Here is a 24,468-nt window from a genome sequence, read left to right as displayed (position 1 = left end):
TACTTATTATTTTTATTATTCTAATTATAACTTTTGGAGTGAAGTAAAAACTCTTAGGAATATAGAAATATTTTTATCAAACATTTAATAAATCTTGTTTCCTATGTTGAAATGTGCTCCTTTATATTGGCAGACTTTTGTGTCAATGTAGACTACTTGACCCATTGAGCAATTTACAGCCCTGCATGAAGTAAATTGATAGATTCAATACAAATTGAAGTGGGCAGATGTCCGCTCCCCAGAAACAGTGAGAGACCAGGAATTTAATTATCTAGGTAGACAGACAACCCTTTAGAAATGGCAATTCTAGAATGGCATATATTTTATAGTGTAGTACAGCATTATAGTTGTTTTATTACATCATATCCTTCATTATATTTTATTTGGTAGTTTTGTTGAAAATATAACATGTAATTGTCAATAGGAAATCCAACAGCTCCTGATTTACATCTGTGGTGGGTACAATAAATGAAGTGAACTATAGTTTTTCTGACCCATTGCACTTAATAAACCTTTTTTATTTATATTTTAGACATCTGGATCTAGTGTTTGGTTTACCTTATGTTAAATACAAAACTAGCAGAAATCAATAATGCAAACTGAAGAGAAACCAATGACACTACTTATATTACGTGTGACTCCTTTATCTCAGATATAATTAAACTATTATATATAGTTTAATTAATTTGTTTGGAGTAAGGGTGCTGTGTATTAAAACTTGATTCACAACCTTTTAGGAAAAAACCCTTATTGTAGAATACACCTTTTTAGCACTCCAGAGTCTATTGATATAATTTTGCTCCTATTAGATATTTTCCTTATCCTCCAATCGGGGAGAATTGGGTGCCAACATAAATTAAAACTTCACTTTTATTGGGAATATAAAATTAAAAGTGTGGAAAATGTAAAACCACAACACACTGTGACATGCTATGGAGTATTATCGGTGCTGATAGCATACACTGAGATCTATGGATTACCAATATTGGCTTGTGAGAGAAAATATGTGAAAATATGTGAGCTAGGAAGGAAATAGTGTAGATTTCGTCCTATATTAATAGCTGAGGTTTACTATTATTTATTGCCAGTATATATACCCAGTATAATCAAATAATTATAAAATTGCAACATATGTTGCCAACATTGAAATGTTTGGCTATTGTCTTGATGTCTGTTACATTGAACCTTGTTATCCTAATATTGTTTAGATTTCTGTTTGGTGTCAACCAGCATTACTCAGATGTTTGTTTTTTACTAAATCTCGCTGTATCCTGTACCTTTAAATGGTTGCTCAACTTCACATTATTTTGTTTTTAAAAAGTAGTACCATATTATATTGAGCAGTTGATACAATATAAGAATTGTGGCTGAGTGTATGGTATTATTAGTATCTGAATGTGTAAGCTTATTGAGGTATCCTACAGCTTATTAGTATATATTAGGTATATGCATGCAATGCTTGCTGTGCTTTACATTTACAGCTTATCTATTCAAGCAATAAGTTAAATAGTTCATGCCTCCGCTCAGTGGACTGGCACTTTTATGCTCCGAAATTACATTTGTCTTTCTTAAGTCACAGGACTGCTCAATATAATATGGAAATACTTTTTAACCATAAAATAATGTGAAGTTGAGCAACCATTTAAAGGTACAGGATACAGCGAGATTAAGTATAAAACAAACATCTGAGTAATGCTGGTTGACACCAAACAGAAATCTAAACAATATTAGGATTACAAGGTTCAATGTAACAGACATATCGAGGCAATAGCCAAACATTTCAATGGTGGCAACATATGTTGCAATTTTATACTTATTTGATTATACTGGGTATATATACTGGCAATAAATAATAGCAAACCTCAGCTATTAATATAGGACGAAATCTTTAGATGACCAGTAAGTCCCAGTCACTATAATTTGAATCTGAGTAGAACAAAGTATTACATGTAATCATATATATGTGACATCTTGCATATTGTTCACAAATAACAAGCTATAATCTGACAATTCCGGACAGGATTCTGACCCACACAGTACACAATTCAAGTATATGGTATATGTAACAGGACAGTATTGCCACTGAAGGGATAGAGTTAATTAAGACAGAGTCCTCCTACTCAGTGCATAACTGATACACTATGTCCTTCCTAGCTCACATATTTTCACATATTTTCTCTCGCAAGCCAATATTGGTAATCTATAGATCTCAGTGTATGCTATCAGCACCAATAATACACCGTAGCGTGAGTATCACAGTGTGTGGTTTTAAATTTTCCCCACTTTTAATTTTATATTCCCAATAAAAGTGAAGTTTTAATTTATTTTGGCACCCAATTCTCCCTGATTGAAGGATAAGGAAAATATCTAATAGGAGCAAAATTATATCAATATACTCTGGAGTGCTAAAAGGGTGTATTCTACAATAAGGGTTTCTTTCATGTAATTGGCAAGAGTCCATGAGCTAGTGACATATGGGATATACAATCCTACCATGAGGGGCAAAGTTTCCCAAACCTCAAAATGCCTATAAATACACCCCTCACCACACCCACAATTCAGTTTTACAAACTTTGCCTCCTATGGAGGTGGTGAAGTAAGTTTGTGCTAAGATTTCTACGTTGACATGCGCTTCTCAGCATTTTGAAGCCCGATTCCTCTCAGAGTACAGCGAATGTCAGAGGGACGTGGAGAGTATCACCTATTGAATGCAATGATTTTTCTAACGGGGGTCTTTTTTCATAGGTTCTCTGTTATTGGTCGTAGAGATTCATCTCCTACCTCCCTTTTCAGATCGACGATATACTCTCATATACCATTACCTCTACTGATAACTGTTTCAGTACTGGTTTGGCTATCTGCTATATGTGGATGGGTGTCTTTTGTTAAGTATGTTTTTATTTCTTAAGACACCTCAGCTATGGTTTGGCACTTTATGCATTTATATAAAGTTCTAAATATATGTATTGTACTTATATTTGCCATGAGTCAGGTTCATGTATTTCCTTTTGCAGATTGTCAGTTTCATATTTGGGGAAAGTTAATATTAAGAAATATTTTTCTTACATGGGGTTTAGTCTTTTTTTCAATTGACTACTATGTTTCAAATTGCGTGCTGACTTAGGCTCACGGGTGCGCCAAATGCTACACTTTATTGCGTCATTCTTGGCACGAGAATTTTTTGGAGCGAAAGGCACGTCTTTTGACGCAAGTTCGTCATTTCCAGCGTCGTAATTGATGCAGAGGTTTCACACAGGGTTGCATCATTAGTGATGCGAGTGTGTCATTTCCAGACATCGTTGGCGCCAAAAAAAATTTGAGTTACGTTGTGCATCATACTTGGTGCCAAATTTTTTTCATTATTTATTGCCCCATTGCTTTTGCCTCTTGCCTTTTTCTATGTCAGAGGGCTATGCTATTTGCATTTTTTCCCATTCCTGAAACTGTCATATAAGGAAATTGAACATTTTGCTTTATATGTTTTTTCTTTTACATTTTGCACGATGTCTCAATCTGATCCTGCCTCAGAAGTATCTGTTGGAACTTTGCTGCCTGACATCGGTTCTACCAAAGCTAAGTGCATTTGTTGTAGAATTGTGGAGATTATATGTCCTAATGTCATTTGTATTAGTTGTCATGATAAACTTTTACATGCAGATAGTGTGTCCATCAGTAATAGTACATTGCTGGTTGCAGTTCCTTCAACTTCTAATGTACATGATATACCTATGAAATTTAAAGAATTGTTACTGATTCTATTCAGAAGGCTTTGTCTGCATTTCCACCTTCTAATAAGCGTAAGAGGTCTTTTAAAACTTCTCATAAAGTTGATGAAATTTCAAATGACCGACAACATAATGAATTATCCACCTCTGATGAGGATCTATCTGATTCAGAAGATCCTTCCTCAGAGATTGACACTGACAAATCTACTTATTTATTTAAAATTGAGTATATGCGTTCTTTGTTAAAAGAAGTGTTAATTACTTTGGATATTGAGGAAGCTAGTCCTCTTGATATTAAAACCAGTAAACGTTTAAATTCTGTTTTTAAACCTCCTGTGGTTACTCCAGAGGTTTTTCCTATTCCTGATGCTATTTCTGATAGGATTTCTAAGGAATGGAATAAGCCGGGTACTCCTTTTAATCCTTCTGCAAGGTCATACGTGTCGCCGGAAGTTGCGTCATTTTTGGCGCCAAAAGCATTTAGGCGCCAAATAATGTGGGCGTCTTTTTTGGCGCTAAAAAATATGGGCGTCACTATTGTCTCCACATTATTTAAGTCTCTTTGTTTATTGCTTCTGGTTGCTAGAAGCTTATTCACTGGCATTATTTCCCATTCCTGAAACTGTCATTTAAGGAATTTGATCAATTTTGCTTTACATGTTGTTTTTTCTATTACATATTGCAAGATGTCCCACATTGACCCTGAGTCAGAAGATACTTCTGGAAAATCACTGCCTAGTGCTGGATCTACCAAAGTTAAGTTTATTTGCTGTAAACTTGTGGTATCTGTTCCTCCAGCTGTTGTTTGTAATGAATGTCATGACAAACTTGTTAATGCAGATAATATTTCCTTCAGTAATGTTACATTACCTGTTGTTGTTCCATCAACATCTAATACTCAGAGTGTTCCTGTTAACATAAGAGATTTTGTTTCTAAATCCATTAAGAAGGCTATGTCTGTTATTCCTCCTTCTAGTAAACGTAAAAGGTCTTTTAAAACTTCTCATTTTTCAGATGAATTTTTAAATGAACATCATCATTCTGATTCTGATAATGATTCCTCTGGTTCAGAGGATTCTGTTTCAGAGGTTGATGCTGATAAATCTTCATATTTATTCAAAATGGAATTTATTCGTTCTTTACTTAAAGAAGTCTTAATTGCATTAGAAATAGAGGATTCTGGTCCTCTTGATACTAAATCTAAACGTTTAAATAAGGTTTTTAAATCTCCTGTAGTTATTCCAGAAGTTTTTCCTGTCCATGATGCTATTTCTGAAGTAATCTCCAGGGAATGGAATAATTTGGGTAATTCCTTTACTCCTTCTAAACGTTTTAAGCAATTATATCCTGTGCCAATCTGACAGATTAGAGTTTTGGGACAAAATCCCTAAGGTTGATGGGGCTATCTCTACTCTTGCTAAACGTACTACTATTCCTACGGCAGATAGTACTTCCTTTAAGGATCCTTTAGATAGGAAAATTGAATCCTTTCTAAGAAAAGCTTACTTATGTTCAGGTAATCTTCTTAGACCTGCTATATCTTTAGCGGATGTTGCTGCAGCTTCAACTTTTTGGTTAGAAGCTTTAGCGCAACAAGTAACAGATCATAATTCTCATAGCATTGTTAATCTTCTTCAACATGCTAATAACTTTATTTGTGATGCCATCTTTGATATCATTAGGGTTGATGTCAGGTATATGTCTCTAGCCATTTTAGCTAGAAGAGCTTTATGGCTTAAAACTTGGAATGCTGATATGTCTTCTAAGTCAACTTTGCTTTCCCTTTCTTTCCAGGGTAATAAATTATTTGGTTCACAGTTGGATTCTATTATCTCAACTGTTACTGGAGGGAAAGGAACTTTTTTACCACAGGATAAAAAATCTAAAGGTATTTCGTCACAATAAGGAACAAAAGCCTGATCCTTCACCCGCAGGAGCGGTATCAGTTTGGAAACCATCTCCAGTCTGGAATAAATCCAAGCCTTTTAGAAAACCAAAGCCAGCTCCAAAGTCCACATGAAGGTGCAGCCCTCATTCCAGCCCAGCTGGTAGGGGGCAGATTACGATTTTTCAAAGGAATTTGGATCAATTCAATTCACAATCTTTGGATTCAGAACATTGTTTCAGAATGGTACAGAATTGGCTTCAAGATAAGGCCTCCTGCAAAAAGATTTTTTCTTTCCCGTGTCCCAGTAAATCCAGCGAAGGCTCAAGCATTTCTGAAATGTGTTTCAGATCTAGAGTTGGCTGGAGTAATTATGCCAGTTCCAGTTCTGGAACAGGGACTGGGGTTTTATTCAAATCTCTTCATTGTACCAAAGAAGGAGAATTCCTTCAGACCAGTTCTGGATTTAAAAAATATTAAATCGTTATGTAAGGATACCAACATTCAAAATGGTAACTATAAGGACTATCCTGCCTTTTGTTCAGTAAGGGCATTATATGTCCACAATAGATTTACTGGATGCATATCTGCATATTCCGATTCATCCAGATCACTTTCAGTTTCTGAGATTCTCTTTCCTAGACAAGCATTACCAGTTTGTGGCTCTGCCGTTTGGCCTAGCAACAGCTCCAAGGATTTTTACAAAGGTTCTCGGTGCCCTTCTGTCTGTAATCAGAGAACAGGTTATTGTGGTATTTCCGTATTTGGACGATATCTTGGTACTTGCTCAGTCTTCACATTTAGCAGAATCTCATACGAATCGACTTGTATTGTTTCTTCAAGATCATGGTTGGAGGATCAATTTACCGAAAAGTTCTTTGATTCCTCAGACAAGGGTAACCTTTTTAGGTTTCCAGATAGATTCAGTGTCCATGACTCTGTCACTAACGGACAAGAGACGTCTAAAATTGATTTCAGCTTGTCGAAACCTTCAGTCTCAATCATTCCCTTCGGTAGCCTTATGCATGGAAATTCTAGTTCTTATGACTGCTGCATCGGACGCGATCCCCTTTTCTCGTTTTCACATGCGACCTCTTCAGCTCTGTATGCTGAACCAGTGGTGCAGGGATTACACAAAGATATCTCAATTGATATCTTTAAAACCGATTTACGACACTCTCTGACGTGGTGGACAGATCACCATCATTTAGTTCAGGGGGCTTCTTTTGTTCTTCCGACCTGGACTGTGATTTCAACAGATGCAAGTCTGACAGGTTGGGGAGCTGTTTGGGGGTCTCTGACAGCACAAGGGGTTTGGGAATCTCAGGAGGTGAGATTACCAATCAATATTTTGGAACTCCGTGCAATTTTCAGAGCTCTTCAGTCATGGCCTCTTCTAAAGAGAGAATCGTTCATTTGTTTTCAGACAGACAATGTCACAACTGTGGCATATATCAATCATCAAGGAGGGACTCACAGTCCTCTGGCTATGAAAGAAGTATCTCGAATACTGGTATGGGCGGAATCCAGCTACTGTCTAATTTCTGCGGTTCATATCCCAGGTATAGACAATTGGGAAGCGGATTATCTCAGTCGCCAAACGTAACATCCGGGCGAATGGTCTCTTCACCCAGAGGTATTTCTTCAGATTGTTCAAATGTGGGGACTTCCAGAAATAGATCTGATGGCTTCTCATCTAAACAAGAAACTTCCCAGGTATCTGTCCAGATCCAGGGATCCTCAGGCGGAAGCAGTGGATGCATTGTCACTTCCTTGGAAGTATCATCCTGCCTATATCTTTCCGCCTCTAGTTCTTCTTCCAAGAGTAATCTCCAAGATTCTGAAGGAATGCTTGTTTGTTCTGCTGGTGGCTCCAGCATGGCCTCACAGGTTTTGGTATGCGGATCTTGTCCGGATGGCCTCTTGCCAACCGTGGACTCTTCCGTTAAGACCAGACCTTCTGTCACAAGGTCCTTTTTTCCATCAGGATCTCAAATCCTTAAATTTGAAGGTATGGAGATTGAATGCTTGATTCTTAGTCAAAGAGGTTTCTCTGACTCTGTGATTAATACTATGTTACAGGCTCGTAAATCTGTATCTAGGAAGATATATTATCGAGTCTGGAAGACTTACATTTCTTGGTGTCTTTCTCATCATTTTTCCTGGCATTCTTTTAGAATTCCGAGAATTTTACAGTTTCTTCAGGATGGTTTGGATAAAGGTTTGTCTGCAAGTTCCTTGAAAGGACAAATCTCTGCTCTTTCTGTTCTTTTTTACAGAAAGATTGCTAATCTTCCTGATATTCATTGTTTTGTACAAGCTTTGGTTCGTATAAAACCTGTTATTAAGTCAATTTCTCCTCCTTGGAGTTTGAATTTGGTTCTGGGGGCTCTTCAAGCTCCTCCGTTTGAACCTATGCATTCACTGGACATTAAATTACTTTCTTGGAAAGTTTTGTTTCTTTTGGCCATCTCTTCTGCTAGAAGAGTTTCTGAATTATCTGCTCTTTCTTGTGAGTCTCCTTTTCTAATTTTTCATCAGGATTAGGCGGTGTTGCGAACTTCTTTTAAATTTTTACCTAAGGTTGTGAATTCTAACAACATTAGTAGAGAAATTGTGGTTCCTTCATTGTGTCCTAATCCTAAGAATTCTAAGGAGAGATCATTGCATTCTTTGGATGTAGTTAGAGCTTTGAAATATTATGTTGAAGCTACTAATAATTTCCTAAAGACTTCTAGTCTATTTGTTATCTTTTCCGGCTATAGGAAAGGTCAGAAGGCCTCTGCCATTTCTTTGGCATCTTGGTTGAAATCTTTAATTCATCATGCTTATGTCGAGTCGGGTAAAACTCCGCCTCAAAGGATTACAGCTCATTCTACTAGGTCAGTTTCTACTTCCTGGGCGTTTAGGAATGAAGCTTCGGTTGATCAGATTTGCAAAGCAGCAACTTGGTCTTCTTTGCATACTTTTACTAAATTCTACCATTTTGATGTGTTCTCTTCTTCTGAAGCAGTTTTTGGTAGAAAAGTACTTCAGGCAGCTGTTTCAGTTTGATTCTTCTGCTTATAATTTCAGTTTTTTTCATTATAAGATTTAAACTTTATTTTGGGTGTGGATTATTTTCAGCGGAATTGGCTGTCTTTATTTTATCCCTCCCTCTCTAGTGACTCTTGCGTGGAAGATCCACATCTTGAGTAGTCATTATCCCATACGTCACTAGCTCATGGACTCTTGCTAATTACATGAAAGAAAACATAATTTATGTAAGAACTTACCTGATAAATTAATTTCTTTCATATTAGCAAGAGTCCATGAGGCCCACCCTTTTTGTGGTGGTTATGATTTTTTTGTATAAAGCACAATTATTCCAATTCCTTATTTTTTTATGCTTTCGCACTTTTGTCTTATCATCCCACTTCTTGGCTATGCGTTAAACTGATTTGTGGGTGTGGTGAGGGGTGTATTTATAGGCATTTTGAGGTTTGGGAAACTTTGCCCCTCCTGGTAGGAATGTATATCCCATACGTCACTAGCTCATGGACTCTTGCTAATATGAAAGAAATGAATTTATCAGGTAAGTTCTTATATAAATTATGTTTTTTCAAGGATGTTTGGGCAAATTCTGTCCAAAATCAATGGATTCAGAGCATTGTCTCTCAGGGGTACCGAATAGGATTCAGAGTAAGACCTCCTGTGAGAAGATTTTTTTTCTCTCACGCATCCCAGTGAATCCAGTAAAAGCCCAGGCTTTCCTGAAGTGTGTTTCAGACCTGGAGGTTTCAGGGGTAATCATGCTGGTTCCTTTTCAGGAACAAGGTCTGGGGTTTTATTCAAATCTATTCATTGTCCCAAAGAAAGAAAATTATTTCAGACCAGTTCTGGATCTGAAAATTTTGAATCGTTATGTAAGAGTACCAACTTTCAAGATGGTGACTATATGACTATAAGGACTATTCTGCCTTTTGTTCAGCAAGGACATTATATGTCTACAATAGACTTGCAGGATGCTTACCTTCATATTCCAATTCATCCAGAACATTATCAGTTCCTGAGATTCTCTTTTCTAGACAAGCATTACCAATATGTTGCTCTTCCATTTGGCCTAGCAACAGCTCCAAGTATCTTTTCAATGGTTCTGGGTGCCCTACTCTCTGTAATCAGAGAACAGGGTATTGCGGTGTTTCCTTATTTGGAAGATATATTGGTACTAGCTCAGTCTTTACGTTCAGCAGAATCTCACACAAATCAACTAGTGTTGTTTCTTCGAAAACATGGTTGGAGGATCAATTTACCAAAAAGTTTTTTGATTTCACAGACAAGGGTCACCTTTTTAGGTTTCCAGATAGATTCAGTGTCCATGACTCTGTCTCTAACAGACAAGAGACGTTTGAAATTGGTTGCAGCATGACGGCACCATCAGTCTCAGTCATTCCCTTCAGTGGCTATGTGCATGGAAGTTTTAGGCCTCATGACTGCAGCATTGGAAGCGATTCCTTTTGCTCATTTTCACATGACACCTCTCCAGCTTTGCATGCTGAATCAATGGTGCCAGGATTATAAAAAGATATCACAATTAGTATTCTTAAATCCCAATGTTCGACACTCTCTGACATGGTGGTTAAATCACCAGCGTTTAGTTCAAGGGGCCTCTTTTGTTTGGCCAACCTGGACTGTGATCACAACAGATGCGAGTCTTTCAGGTTGGGGAGCTTTCTGGGGATCTATAACAGCACAAGGGGCTTGGAAATCTCAAGAGGCGAGATTACCAATCAATATTTTCTAACTCCGTGCAATTCTCAGAGCTCTTCAGTTTTGGCCTCTGTTGAAGAGAGAACCGTTCATTTGTTTTCAGACAGACAATGTCACAATGGTGGCATATGTCAATCATCAGGGTGGGACTGACAGTCCCCAAGCTATGAAAGAAGTATCTTGCATACTTGTTTGGGCGGAATCCAGCGCCTGTCTTATTTATGCGGTTCATATCCCAGGTGTAGACAATTGGGAGGCGGATTATCTCAGCCGTCAGACTTTACATCCAGGGGAGTGGTCTCTCCATCCGGATGTGTTTTCTCAGATTGTTCAGATGTAGGGTCTTCCAGAAATAGATCTGATGGCTTCTCATCTAAACAAGAAACTTCCCAGATACCTGTTCAGGTCCAGGGATTCTCAGATGGAAGCAGTAGATGCACTGACACTTCCTTGGTGTTATCAACCTGCTTATATCTTCCCGCCTCTAGTTCTTCTTCCAAGAGTGATCTCCAAGATCATCATGGAACAATCATTTGTGTTGCTGGTGGCTCCAGCATGGCCCCACAGGTTTTGGTATGCAGATCTTGTTCGGATGTCCAGTTGTCAACCTTGGCCACTTCCATTAAGGCCAGACCTACTGTCTCAAGGTTCATTTTTCCATCAGGATCTCAAATCATTAAATTTGAAGGTATGGAAATTGAACGCTTAGTACTAAGTCATAGAGGTTTCTCTGACTCAGTAATTAATACTATCTTACAAGCTCGTAAATCTGTCTCTAGGAAGATTTATTATTGAGTTTGGAAGACTTACATTTCATGGTGTTCTTCTCATAAATTCTCTTGGCATTCTTTTAGAATTCCTAGAATTTTACAGTTTCTCCAGGATGGTTTGTATAGGGGTTTGTCTGCAAGTTCCTTGAAGGGACAAATCTCTGCTCTTTCTGTTATATTTCACAGAAAGATTGCTAATCTTCTTGATATTCACTGTTTTGTACAGGCTTTAGTTCATATTAAGCCTGTCATTAAATCAATTTCTCCTCCTTGGAGTCTTAATTTGGTTTTGAAGGCGTTACAGGCTCCTCCTTTTGAGCCTATGCATTCTTTGGATATTAAACTACTTTCTTGGAAAGTGTTGTTCCTTTTGGCTATTTCTTCTGCTAGAAGAGTTTCTGAGCTATCTGCTCTTTCTTGTGACTCTCCTTTTCGGATTTTTCATCAGGATAAGGCGGTTTTGCGGACTTCATTTGAATTTTTACCTAAGATTGTGAATTCTAACAACATTAGTATAGAAATTGTTGTCCCTTCCTTGTGTCCTAATCCTAAGTATCCCTTGGAAAAATTCTTACATTCTTTGGATGTGGTGAGAGTTTTGAAATATGTTGAAGCTACTAAAGATTTTAGGAAGACTTCTTCTCTATTTGTTATATTTTATGGTCCTAGGAAAGGTCAGAAGGCCTCTGCTATTTCCTTGGCCTCTTGGCTAAAGCTTTTGATTAATCAAGCTTATTTGGAGTTGGGTCAAGCCCCGCCTCAGAGAATTACAGCTCATTCTACTAGATCAGTCTCCACTTCGTGGGCTTTTAAGAATGAAGCTTCAGTTGATCAGATTTGCAAGGCAGTGACTTGGTCCTCTTTGCATACATTTACTAAATTCTACCGTTTTGATGTATTTGCTTCTTCTAAAGCAGTTTTTGGTAGCTGTTTCAATTTGATTCTTCTGCTGATGTTTTAAGTTTTTCTTTTCTTCATGAGAATAACTTATATTTTGGGTTGTGGATTATTTTTTCAGCATTTGGCTTTTGTTTATTTTTATCCTTCCCTCTCTAGTGACTCTTGCGTGGAGTTCCACATCTTGGGTATTGATATCCCATACGTCACTAGCTCATGGACTCTTGCCAATTACATGAAAGAAAACATAATTTATGTAAGAACTTACCTGATAAATTCATTTCTTTCATATTGGCAAGAGTACATGAGGCCCATCCTTTTTATGGTGGTTATGAATTTTTTTGTATAAAGCACAATTATTTCCAAATTCCTTTGTTGATGCTTTTTACTCCTTTCTTTATCACCCCACTACTTGGCTATTCATTAAAACTGAATTGTGGGTGTAGTGAGGGGTGTATTTATAGGCATTTTGAGGTTTGGGAAACTTTGCCCCTCCTGGTAGGATTGTATATCCCATACGTCACTAGCTCATGGACTCTTGCCAATATGAAAGAAATTAATTTATCGGGTAAGTTCTTACATAAATTATGTTTTTTCCCTAAAAGGTTGTAAACAAAATTAGCAGAAATTGCTGAGTATTCAATTATGCATCAATAAACATAGCATAAATATTGGAATGCATATACAGCACCTGCGGCTCTCTAACTTCCGACTACTATCTCTTTATTTATTCTTTTCTGATATTTACTGTACTTTTTGCATTGTTTTTTTGATGCATTTGAAAGTTTATAGATGTGGGTATTTAGCTTATGTTTTATATACATATATGTTGAATTTATTATCTTTTTGTGCCACATCTTCCAACACTGCTGTGTTTCTATTACCAGGAAGATGAACTAAAAGATGCTGTTCAAGACAAGAGTCGCTTAAGCCTTCAGTATGCCAGCCTATCACACAGGGCTCTCCAGTATGACCAGGTAATGTCAAAAGTACCTTATTGATATTCTACTATCAGTTCCATCATTGCCTCAGTAAGTGGTCTCTTGTTCCAGTAAAGCTGAGGGTCACAATTGCTGTTTTTGTGGTATCTTTTCAGGTTCTAGAGCTTTTGCACTTGGTAAAGCTTTAGAGTTTTCCAGTTCTGATAACTGGAAGATCAGATGCAGATTTTATAAATCTAAACCTGCCATATATCTCACACTAACTGGCTTTAGCAGTGATTATAGCATAATGAGCTGCAACACAATGAATATTTTGTTATAATAAGCACCATAAATAGCCTTGTCTACTGCTGTAACAAATACTGATTTTCCCCTTCAAATAAGGCATCTTTTGGATGCAGAAGGAGGTTTTGAAAAAATGTTGTAACCAACAAGATGTTAAAAAGATATAATAGTCAAAATTAAACTTTTGTGCCTCAGATAAATCAGAGACTGTTTAATTTACTTCTCTTATAAAATTTACTTTATTCACTTACGCCTAGATTTAGAGTTTTGCGGCCAAAGGGGTGCGTTAGCTACGCGTGTTTTTTTTTCCATGCACCTTTTAAATAACGCTGGTATTGAGAGTTCTCTCAAGGGCTGCGTTAGGCTCCAAAAAGGGAGCGTACAGGCATATTTACCGCCACTTCAACTCTCAATACCAGCGTTGCTTACGGTAGCGGCTAGCTGGAAAAACATGCTTGTGCACGATTCCCCCATAGGAAACAATGGGGCAGTTTGGGCTGAAAAAAAACCTAACACCTGCAAAAAAGCAGCTTTAAGCTCCCAACGCAGCCCCATTGTTTCCTATGGGGAAACAGTTTCTAAGTCTGCACCTAACACCCTAACATGTACCAGGAGTCTAAACACCCCTAATCTTACACTTATTAACCCCTAATCTGCCGCCCCCACTATTGCTGACCCCTGCATTTTATTATTAACCCCTAATCTGCCGCTCCAGACACCGCCGCAACCTACATTATACCTATGTACCCCTAATCTGATGCCCCTAACATCGCCGACACCTATATTATTATTATTAACCTCTAATCTGCCACCCCCAATGTCGCCGCTACCTTACCTACACTTATTAACCACTAATCTGCCGACCGGACCTCGCCGCCACTATAATAAATGTATTAACCCCTAAACTGCCTCACTCCTGCCTCAAAACCCCTATAATAAATAGTATTAACCCCTACTAACGCTTATTAAATAAAGTATTCCTATTTAAAGCTAAATACCTGTAAAATAAACCCTAATATAGCTACAATATAACGAATAATTATATTGTAGCTATTTTAGGATTTATATTTATTTTACAGGCAACTTTACAGACAATAGCTATTAAATAGTTATTTACTATTTAATAGCTACTTAGTTAAAATAATTACATGTAAAATAAATCCTAACCTAAGTTACAATTAAACCTAACACTACACTATCAATAAATTAATTAAATCAATGAACTACAATTACATACAATTAAATAAACTAAACTAAATTACAAAAAACAAACACTAAATTACAAAAAATAAAAAAAGATTACAAGAATTTTAAGCTAATTACACCTACTCTAAGCCCCCTAATAAAATAACAAAGCCCCCCCCAAAAAAAAAAAATCACTACCCTAATCTAAATTAAAATAGTTAACAGCTCTATTACCTTACCAGCCCTCTTTTGCTCTTTTACCTGTAAAAAAAAACACAATACCACCCCCTAACATTACAACCCACCACCCACATACCCCTACTCTAACCCAAACCCCTCTTAAATAAACCTAACACTAACCCCCTGAAGATCTCCCTACCTTGAGTCGTCTTCACTCAACCGAGCAGTGATGGACCAAAAGAAGACATCCGGAGCGGCAGAAGTCTTCATCCTATCCGGGCAGAAGAGGACATCCGGACCGGCAAACATTTTCATCCAAGCGGCATCTTCTATCTTCATCCATCCGACGAGGAGCGGCTCCATCTTCAAGACCTCCGGCGCGGAACATCCTCTTCTCCCGACGACTAGACGATGAATGAAGGTTCCTTTAAGTGACGTCATCCAAGATGGCGTCCCTCGAATTCCGATTGGCTGAAAGGATTCTATCAGCCAATCGGAATTAAGGTAGGAAAAATCTGATTGGCTGATTGAATCAGCCAATCAGATTCAAGTTCAATCCGATTTCTTTGGGGCATGCACCACAAAAAGCCCTTTTAAGGGCTGGTAAGGTAATAGAGCTGTTAACTATTTTAATTTAGATTAGGGTAGTGAATTTATTTATTTTGGGGGGCTTTGTTATTTTATTAGGGGCTTACAGTAGGTGTAATTAGCTTAAAATTCTTGTAATCTTTTTTTATTTTTTGTAATTTAGTGGGGGTTTTTTGTAATTTAGTTTAGTTTATTTAATTATATGTAATTGTAGTTCATTGATTTAATTAATTTATATTAGGGTTTATTTTACAGGTAAGTATTTAGCTTTAAATAGGAAGACTTGAGTTAATAAGATTTAATTTATTTCGTTAGATAAAAATTATATTTAACTTAGGGGGGTGTTAGGGTTAGACTTAGCTTTAGGGGTTAATACATTTATTATAGTAGCGGCAAGGTCCGGTCGGCAGATTAGGGGTTAATACTTGAAGTTAGGTGTCGCCGATGTTAGGGAGGGCAGATTAGGGGTTAATACTATTTATTATAGGGTTTTTGAGGCGGGAGTGAGGCGGTTTAGGGGTTAATACATTTATTATAGTGGCGGCGAGGTACGGTCGGCAGATTAGGGGTTAATAAGTGTAGGTAAGGTAGCGGCAACATTGGGGGGCAGATTAGGGGTTAATAAATATTATGTAGGTGTCGGAGATGTTAGGGGCAGCAGATTAGGGGTACATAGGGATAATGTAGGTGGCGGCGGTGTGCGGTCGGCAGATTAGGGGTTAAAAAAAATTATTAGAGTGGCGGCGATGTGGGGGGGCCTCGGTTTAGGGGTACATAGGTAGTTTATGGGTGTTAGTGTACTTTAGAGCACAGTAGTTAAGAGCTTTATGAACCGGCATTAGCCCAGAAAGCTCTTAACTACTGACTTTTTTCTGCGGCTGGAGTCTTGTCGGTAGAGGCTCTACCGATCACTTCAGCCAATACTGGCGTTAGGAAGATCCCATTGAAAAGATAGGATATGCAATTGGCGTAAGGGGATCTGCGGTATGGAAAAGTCGCGGCTTGGAAGTGAGCGTTAGACCCTTTCCTGACTGACTCTAAATACCAGCGGGCGGTAAAAAGCAGCATTAGGACCCCTTAACGCTGCTTTTGATGGCTAATGCAGAACTCTAAATCTAGGCGTATGTTATCCTTTATGGAAAACTATACCTAGGTAGCCTCAGGAGCAGCAATTAACTGCTGGACGCTAGTTGCTGATTGTTGGCTACACACCTTTTTGTTGGTTTACCAGGTGTATTTAGCTAGGCCACAGTAGTGCAGCAGTGCTCTTGAGCTGACTTTAAATATGTGGTTAAAGGGATAGGGAGGGCAAAATTAAACTTGCATGATTCAGATAGAGCATGTAATTTTAAGACACATAAATTCACTTCCATCTTTAAATGTTCTTTGTTCTCTTGGTGTCTGTTGTTGAAAAAGAATATGTACATATCCTCCCCTACTTGGAGCTAGCTGGTGATTGGTGCTTGCACACATTCATCTTTTCTGATTGGCTCACTAGATGTGCTCAGCCAGCTCCCAGTAGTGCATTGCTGCTCCTTCACCAAAGAATATCAAGAGAATTAAGCACATTAGATAATAGAAGTAAACTGGAAAGCTGTTTCAAATTGTATGTTCTATCTGAATCATGAAAGATACAAATTGGGGTTCATGTCCCTTTAACCACTTTGAAGTGATTGAACACATTTTTATATGCAAGCATTAACAAAGGACATTTTTTTCACTTTTTTGTCCCTTTAATGTATCCAAAACATTTTTAACTATATTAATATATTGCAAACTGCAGACAAATCTTGCGATTACCAAGTGCTTGCTATCCTTTTAAAAAACTAACGGCTAGATTACGAGTTGTGTGTTAGGGTAAAAAAGAGGTCCTAACGCTGCTTTTTTTACACCCGCTGGTATTACGAGTCTTGAAGGTTTAGGGTCACCGCACACTTCTTTGGCCTTACCGCAAAACGACTTACGTAAACTTCGTAAAGTCATTTTTCTATGGGACTTCCATAGCGCTGATTTTACGAGTCTGTCCTGGGAGGCCAAAAAGTGAGCGGTACACCCTACCCTGTCAAGAGTCCTAACGCATTTAAAAGTCAGTAGTTATGAGTTTTATGGTACAACGCCGTAACATAAAACTCATAACTAAAGTGCTAAAAAGTACACTAACACCCATAAACTACCTATTAACCCCTAAACCGAGGCCCTCCCGCATCGCAAACACTATAATAAAATTTTTAACCCCTAATCTGCCGCTCCGGACACTACCGCCACCTACATTATATTTATGAACCCCTAATCTGCTGCCCCCAACATCGCCGCCACCTACATTATATTTATTAACCCCTAATCTGCCATCCCCGACATCGCCAACACCTACATTATAATTATTAACCCCTAATCTGCCGCTCCGGACACCGCCGCCACCTACATTATATGTATTAACCCCTAATCTGCTGCCCCCAACATCGCCGACACCTACATACTATTTATTAACCCCTAATCTGCCACCCCAATGTCGCCGCCACTATATTAAAGTTATTAACCCCTAAACCTAAGTCTAATCCTAACCCTAATACCCCCTAACTTAAATATTATTACAATAAATCTAAATAAAATTCCTATCATTAACTAAATTATTTCTATTTAAAACTAAATACTTACCTGTAAAATAAACCCTAAGATAGCTGCAATATAACTAATAGTTTATAATAATTGTAGCTATCTTAGGGTTTATTTTTATTTTACAGGCAAGTTTGTATTTATTTTAACTAGGTAGAATACTTATTAAATAGTTATTAACTATTTAATAACTACCTAGCTAAAATAAATACAAAAGTATCTGTAAAATAAAACCTAACCTAAGTTACACTAACACCTAACACTACACTTTAATTAAATAAATTAACTAAATTAAATACAATTTCCTAAATTAAATTAGCTAAAGTACAAAAAAAACAAACACTAAATTACAGAAAATAATAAACAAATTACAGATATTTAAACTAATTACACCTAATCAAATAGCCCTATTAAAATAACCCCCCCCCCCCCCGAATAAAAAAAACCCCTAGCCTAAACTAAACTACCAATAGGCCTTAAAAGGGCCTTTTGTGGGGCATTACCCCAAAAAAAATACAAACAACCCCCCCAACAGTAAAACCCACCACCCACACAACCAACCCCCCAAATAAAATACTATCTAAAAAAAAACCTAAGCTCCCCATTGCCCTGAAAAGGGGATATGGATGGGCATTGCCCTTAAAAGGGCAGTTAGCTCTATTGCAGCTCAAAGTCCCTAACCTAAAAAATAAAACCCACCCAATACACCCTTAAAAAAACCTAACACTAACCCCCTGAAGATCGACTTAACGGGAGAAGTCTTCATCCAAGCCGGGCTGAAGTCCTCAACGAAGCCGGGAGAAGTCTTCATCCAAGCCGGGCGAAGTGGTCCTCCAGACGGGCAGAAGTCTTCATCCAGACGGCATCTTCTATCTTCATCCATCCGCAGAGTGGGTCCATCTTCAAGACATCCGATGCGGAGCATCCTCTTCATCCGACGACTAAAGCTGAATGAAGGTACCTTTAAGTGACGTCATCCAAGATGGAGTCCCTTAGATTCTGATTGGCTGATAGAATTCTATCAGCCAATCGGAATTAAGGTAGATAAAATCCTATTGGCTGATCCAATCAGCCAATAGGATTGAAGTTCAATCCTATTGGCTGATCCAATCAGCCAATAGGATTGAGCTCGCATTCTTTTAGCTATTCCAATCAGCCAATAGAATTCAAGCTCAATCCTATTGGCTGATTGGTGCAATAGAGCTAACTGCCCTTTTAAGGGCAATGCCCATCCAAATGCCCTTTTCAGGGCAATGGGAAGCTTAGTTTTTTTTAGATAGTATTTTATTTGGGGGGGTTTTGTGTTGGTGGTGGGTTTTACTGTTGGGGGGATTGTTTGTATTTTTTTTTACAGGTAAAAGAGCTGATTACTTTGGGGCAATGCCCCGCAAAAGGCCCTTTTAAGGGCTATTGGTAGTTTAGTCTAGGCTAGGGTTTTTTTATTTTGGGGGGCTTTTTTATTTTAATAGGGCTATTAGATTAGGTGTAATTAGTTTAAATATCTTGTAATTTGTTTATTATTTTCTGTAATTTAGTGTTTGTTTTTTTGTAGTTTAGCTAATTTAATTTAATTTAGCTAATTGTATTTAATTTAGTTAATTTATTTAATTGTAGTGTTAGGTGTTTATTTTACAGGTACTTTTGTATTTATTTTAGCTAGGTAGTTATTAAATAGTTAATAACTATTTAGTAACTATTCTACCTAGTTAAAATAAATACAAACTTGCCTGTAAAATAAAAATAAACCCCAAGCTAGCTACAATGTAACTATTAGTGATATTGTAGCTAGCTTAGGGTTTATTTTATAGGTAAGTATTTAGTTTTAAATAGGAATAATTTAGTTAATGATAGGAATTGTATTTAGACTTATTTAAATTGTATTTAAGTTAGGGGGTGTTAGGGTTAGACTTAGGTTTAGGGGTTAAACCCCACTAAATTACAGAAAATAATAAACAAATTACAGATATTTAAACTAATTACACCTAATCTAATAGCCCTATCAAAATAAAAAAAGCCCTAGCCTAAACTAAACTACCAATAGCCCTTAAAAGGGCCTTTTGCGGGGCATTGCCCCAAAGTAATCAGCTCTTTTACTTGTAAAAAAAAATACAAACAAGCCCCCCAACAGTAAAACCCACCACCCACACAACCAACCCCCCAAATAAAATACTATCTAAAAAAACTAAGCTCCCCATTGCCCTGCAAAGGGCATTTGGATGGGCATTGCCCTTAAAAGGTCAGTTAGCTCTTTTGCAGGCCCAAACCCTAACCTAAAAATAAAACCCACCCAATACACCCTTAAAAAAAACACAAACCGCTTGAAGATCCACTTACAGTTCTGAAGATCCGACATCCATCCTCAAGGAAGCGGCAGAAGTCTTCATCCAACCGGGCTGAAGTCCTCAACGAAGCCGGGAGAAGTCTTCCTCGAAGCCGGGTAAAGTGGTCCTCCAGACGGGCAGAAGTTTTCATCCAGACGGCATCTTCTATCTTCATCCATCCGACGCGGAGCGGGTCCATCTTCAAGACATCCAACGAGGAGCATCCTCTTCATCCGACAACTACCCGACGAATGAAGGTTCCTTTAAGTGACGTCATCCAAGATTCCGAATTCTATTAGCCAAAAGGAATTAAGGTAGAAATAATCCTATTGGCTGATGCAATCGGCCAAAAGGATTGAAGTTCATAGATCCAATTCTATCAGCCAATCGGAATCTAAGGGACGCCATCTTGTATGACATCACTTAAAGGAACCTTCATTCATCGGGTAGTCGTCGGATGAAGAGGATGCTCCGCGTCGGATGTCTTGAAGATGGACCCGCTCCACGTCGGATGGATGGATGAAGATCGAAGATGCCGTCTGGATGAAGACTTCTGCCCGTCTGGAAGACCACTTCGCCCGGCTTGGATGAAGACTTCTCCCGGCTTTGTTGAGGACTTCGGCCCGGTTGGATGAAGACTTCTGCTGCTTCCTCGAGGATGGATGTTGTATCTTCAGAACAGTAAGTCGATCTTCAGGGGGTTAGTGTTAGGTTTTTTTAAGGGTGTATTGGGTGGGGGTTTTTTTAGGTTAGGGTTTGGGCTTGTTAAAGAGCTATCTGCCCTTTTAAGGGCAATGCTCATGCAAATGCCCTTTTCAGGGCAATGGGGAGCTTAGGTTTTTTTTAGATAGTATTTTATTTGGGGGGTTGGTTGTGTGCGTGGTGGGTTTTACTGTTGGGGGGGTTGTTTGTATTTTTTTTTTACAAGTAAAAGAGCTGATTACTTTGGGGCAATGCCCCGCAAAAGGCCCTTTTAAGGGCTATTGGTAGTTTAGTTTAGGCTAGGGGGTTTCTTTATTTTGGGGGGGGGCTTTTTATTTTGATAGGGCTATTAGATTATGTGTAATTAGTTTAAATATCTGTAATTTGTTTATTATTTTCTGTAATTTAGTTTTTTTTTTTGTACTTTAGCTAATTAAATTTATTTTAGGTAGTTGTATTTAATTTAGTTAATTTATTTAATTGTAGTGTAGTGTTAGGTGTTAGTGTAACTTAGGTTAGGTTTTATGTTACAGGTTCTTGTATTTATTTTAGCTAGGTAGTTATTAAATAGTTAATAACTATTTAGTAACTATTCTACCTAGTTAAAATAAATACAAACTTGCCTGTAAAATAAAAAATAAACCCTAAGCTAGCTACAATGTAACTATTAGTTATATTGTAGCTAGCTTAGGTTTATTTTATAGGTAAGTATTTAGTTTTAAATATGAATAATTTAGGTAATGATAGGAATTTTATTTAGACTTATTTAAATTATATTTAAGTTAGGGGGTGTTAGGGTTAGGGTTAGACTTAGGTTTAGGGGTTAATAAATTTAGTATAATGGTGGCGACGTTGGGGGCGGCAGATTAGGGGTTAATAAATGTCCAACTTTCAAGACACGACTCTGGGGTCAGCCTTGACATTGAATATTTGAATAGGTTATTTTCAGTTCATCTTGACCCATGGCTTTCTATTAGCTAGTTTGAGATTTAATCTCCTGTGATACTTTGTTTTCCACTTTATTTCAATGTGCTAATTCCCACGTTCCCAAAGCACACATCCCTTCCTTTGTTCCTCTCTCTCTCTCTCTCTCTCTCTTTTTTTTTTTCAAACTCCTTCACTTTTTGCCTCTCTCTTCATTTTATTATAGGATATAACAGTGGCATAGCAGCTTTTAATAGCATTTCTGAAGTAGCAATGTAAATAAATAAATAATTAGACATGATAGAATAAAAAGTATAATGCAGAATATGAGCCCTGGGATGGGTTCCGCAGATAAATAATTGTGTTATTAAGAGGGCCTGGATCATAAATGAGTTATAAATGCCAGGAGCAGTCATATAGATATTGACAATGACAGGATCACTATTTTAATGACTTCAGTTTGTACAGCTGCAGATAGGCTGACAGATTCATGTGGGTTAACATTTGAAACTATCTTATTTTATTTTTCTTTCCTTCTTTTGAAGCCATTTCACTAACTTCAGTCTTTTCAATGTATAGTATGTATTGATCCATAAAAAGCTATATTATTTCACAGTATACTGCACAGCATGACTATTATGCATGGATCTAACTCACCCATACAACATATATAATTAGTTTAATGTTATAAATATGAAAGTCAAGCTTAATAGAAAAATAATTATAAAGTTCAAAAAATTGGTAAACCATATTGTAAAAGTGGTTTGCAAAATTATAAATGTATCCTTAAACATATTATCCTTTGCAAATTGGTTTCTGAGAGTTCAGACTCAAAGGCCTAGATTTCAGTCTTGTCAGTCACCTTATCAGCTGAGCTAGTTAGATGTTTTTTTTTCAAGTAATGACCAATCATAATCTGCCACTCGTCAGATGACTTTTGACCTTTTTATTTTTTTTATTTTTTTATTGAGACAAATAGTAATATAACAAAACAGCACTAATGTAGCTTACAAGGCATATTAGTTGGTGGGTACAAATACAATTTATGCAATTATACATGACTTTTGACCTTAATAAAATGTGAGATACTTTATTGAGACATGAAACAATCCTTTTTCCAATCTATGAAGCAAAAAGATAAATGGAATAGTTCAAGGCCCATTAACCCTCACTTTTTAACACCACATCCAGCCTCTTGAACATATACCCTCATTACCAGGAAACTCTAACTGGCTTTTTGAAGGTCCAAATATATCCAATAAAATTCCCTTAACCACTTTTCATAGACCTCCCCAGAATATTACATCCTAGCTGTCCACATAAAACCCAGTCTAATTAAACCTCCACTGTCAAAATCCCAAATCAAATTGAACCAAACCACCATTAACCCACCCACACCTGTCATCATCTTAATCTTCCCAGCAAAATATTCACCTATCAAATGAGCCCACACTACTGAAATTCTCCAACTGCACGTAACTCACAAATGTGTGATCAGGTGGGAGGTTAGTTTGTGTGGAGGTTAAAGGCACAAGGACCTCTGGGCATTTTATTTTTTATTATAATTCCTTTTACTATGTTTTACCCATGCAGCAGACTAGTGAGCCAATGAGTAACTGACATAAATATGCTTAAATAACAGCCACACTCTTATCCAGAGCAGCATGAAAGGGCAACTGTGTTTTATCCCCCTTTGTAGGGGAAAATCACATAGTAAAACAAATTATTTTTATTTAAAAAATAATTTCCTCTAAAGGAATGGAGAATTGTTTTTTACACCAGAATGTCCACTTAATAGTTCATAGGTAAATAATGTGAATAAGGTCAAGTGGGGTAGTATTCACATCTGTTAATATATAGTGCACAGTACATCTAATCATTATTATTACTATATCCATTTTACAAGGGACAGTAAAACTTTATTGTGCATTTGAATAGGAACTATTTGAACACAGTAAAATAAGTTTTGCATGAAAACTTGTTAAAGTAATTTGTTATTTATTTGGAAGAGGACAGGTGTGCTTTAAAGGGATGTGAAAGGCAAAATTAAACGTTCTTGGTATGGCAGAACAAACAGTTGTAAGAGACTTTAGAATTTACCTCTGTTATACAATTTACCTAAATATGCTTTTTTAGCAAGAAAATTGAGTAAACTCAAGAGCAATGCTACTGGGAGCTAGCTGGTGATTGGTGACTGCAAACATACGCCTCTTGTCATTGGCTCACCAGAATGTCTTCAGCTAGCTCATAGTAGTGCATTGCTGCTCTGGAGCAAACTAACTCCTGCAAAGAGGTTAAACACATAATTAAACGCATAATTATATACATGCTGTAAATAACGTATAAAACGTTATTGCATTTTCTTTTTGCACATTTATGTCTCTTTAAGGATTGATTGATCACTGGCTGGCAAAAAGAACTTCTACTACTCTATTGGTGGGGACAGTGACACATTTCACAAGTATAACATTTATTTGTCATTTTTGTGAGTATAGGAGAAACATCTTTACAAAACAACCTGTAATGCATTTGAAAAGGCCCTCTTAAACATACAACAAGGAAACACAGGGAATGCCCTTAATAACAATTTATTTAGCTAACCTTTTATTTAAGAACTAACATATAATATATATATATATATATATATATATATATATATATATATATATATATATATATATATATATATATATATATATATAT

The 24,468-nt window shown here is 37.1% G+C and overlaps 1 protein-coding gene across 2 annotated transcripts in view; it reads left to right on the top strand.

Moving 5' to 3' along the window:
- Nucleotides 1-24,468, top strand: part of RIMBP2 (RIMS binding protein 2) — a 1,089,352-nt gene that overhangs the window by 649,091 nt on the left and 415,793 nt on the right. For both annotated transcript variants that reach the window (XM_053701856.1, XM_053701857.1), the window contains one exon: nt 12,914-13,003. In XM_053701856.1, the coding sequence (XP_053557831.1) occupies nt 12,914-13,003 (90 nt within the window). The remainder of the gene's footprint in view (nt 1-12,913; nt 13,004-24,468) is intronic.

The sequence above is a fragment of the Bombina bombina genome, chromosome 2 (genome assembly GCF_027579735.1).
Source record: "Bombina bombina isolate aBomBom1 chromosome 2, aBomBom1.pri, whole genome shotgun sequence".
In the NCBI taxonomy this organism is placed as follows: Eukaryota; Metazoa; Chordata; class Amphibia; order Anura; family Bombinatoridae; genus Bombina; species Bombina bombina.
Note: the sequence above shows the minus strand (reverse complement) of the source record. Positions and strands in the feature narration are given on the sequence as shown.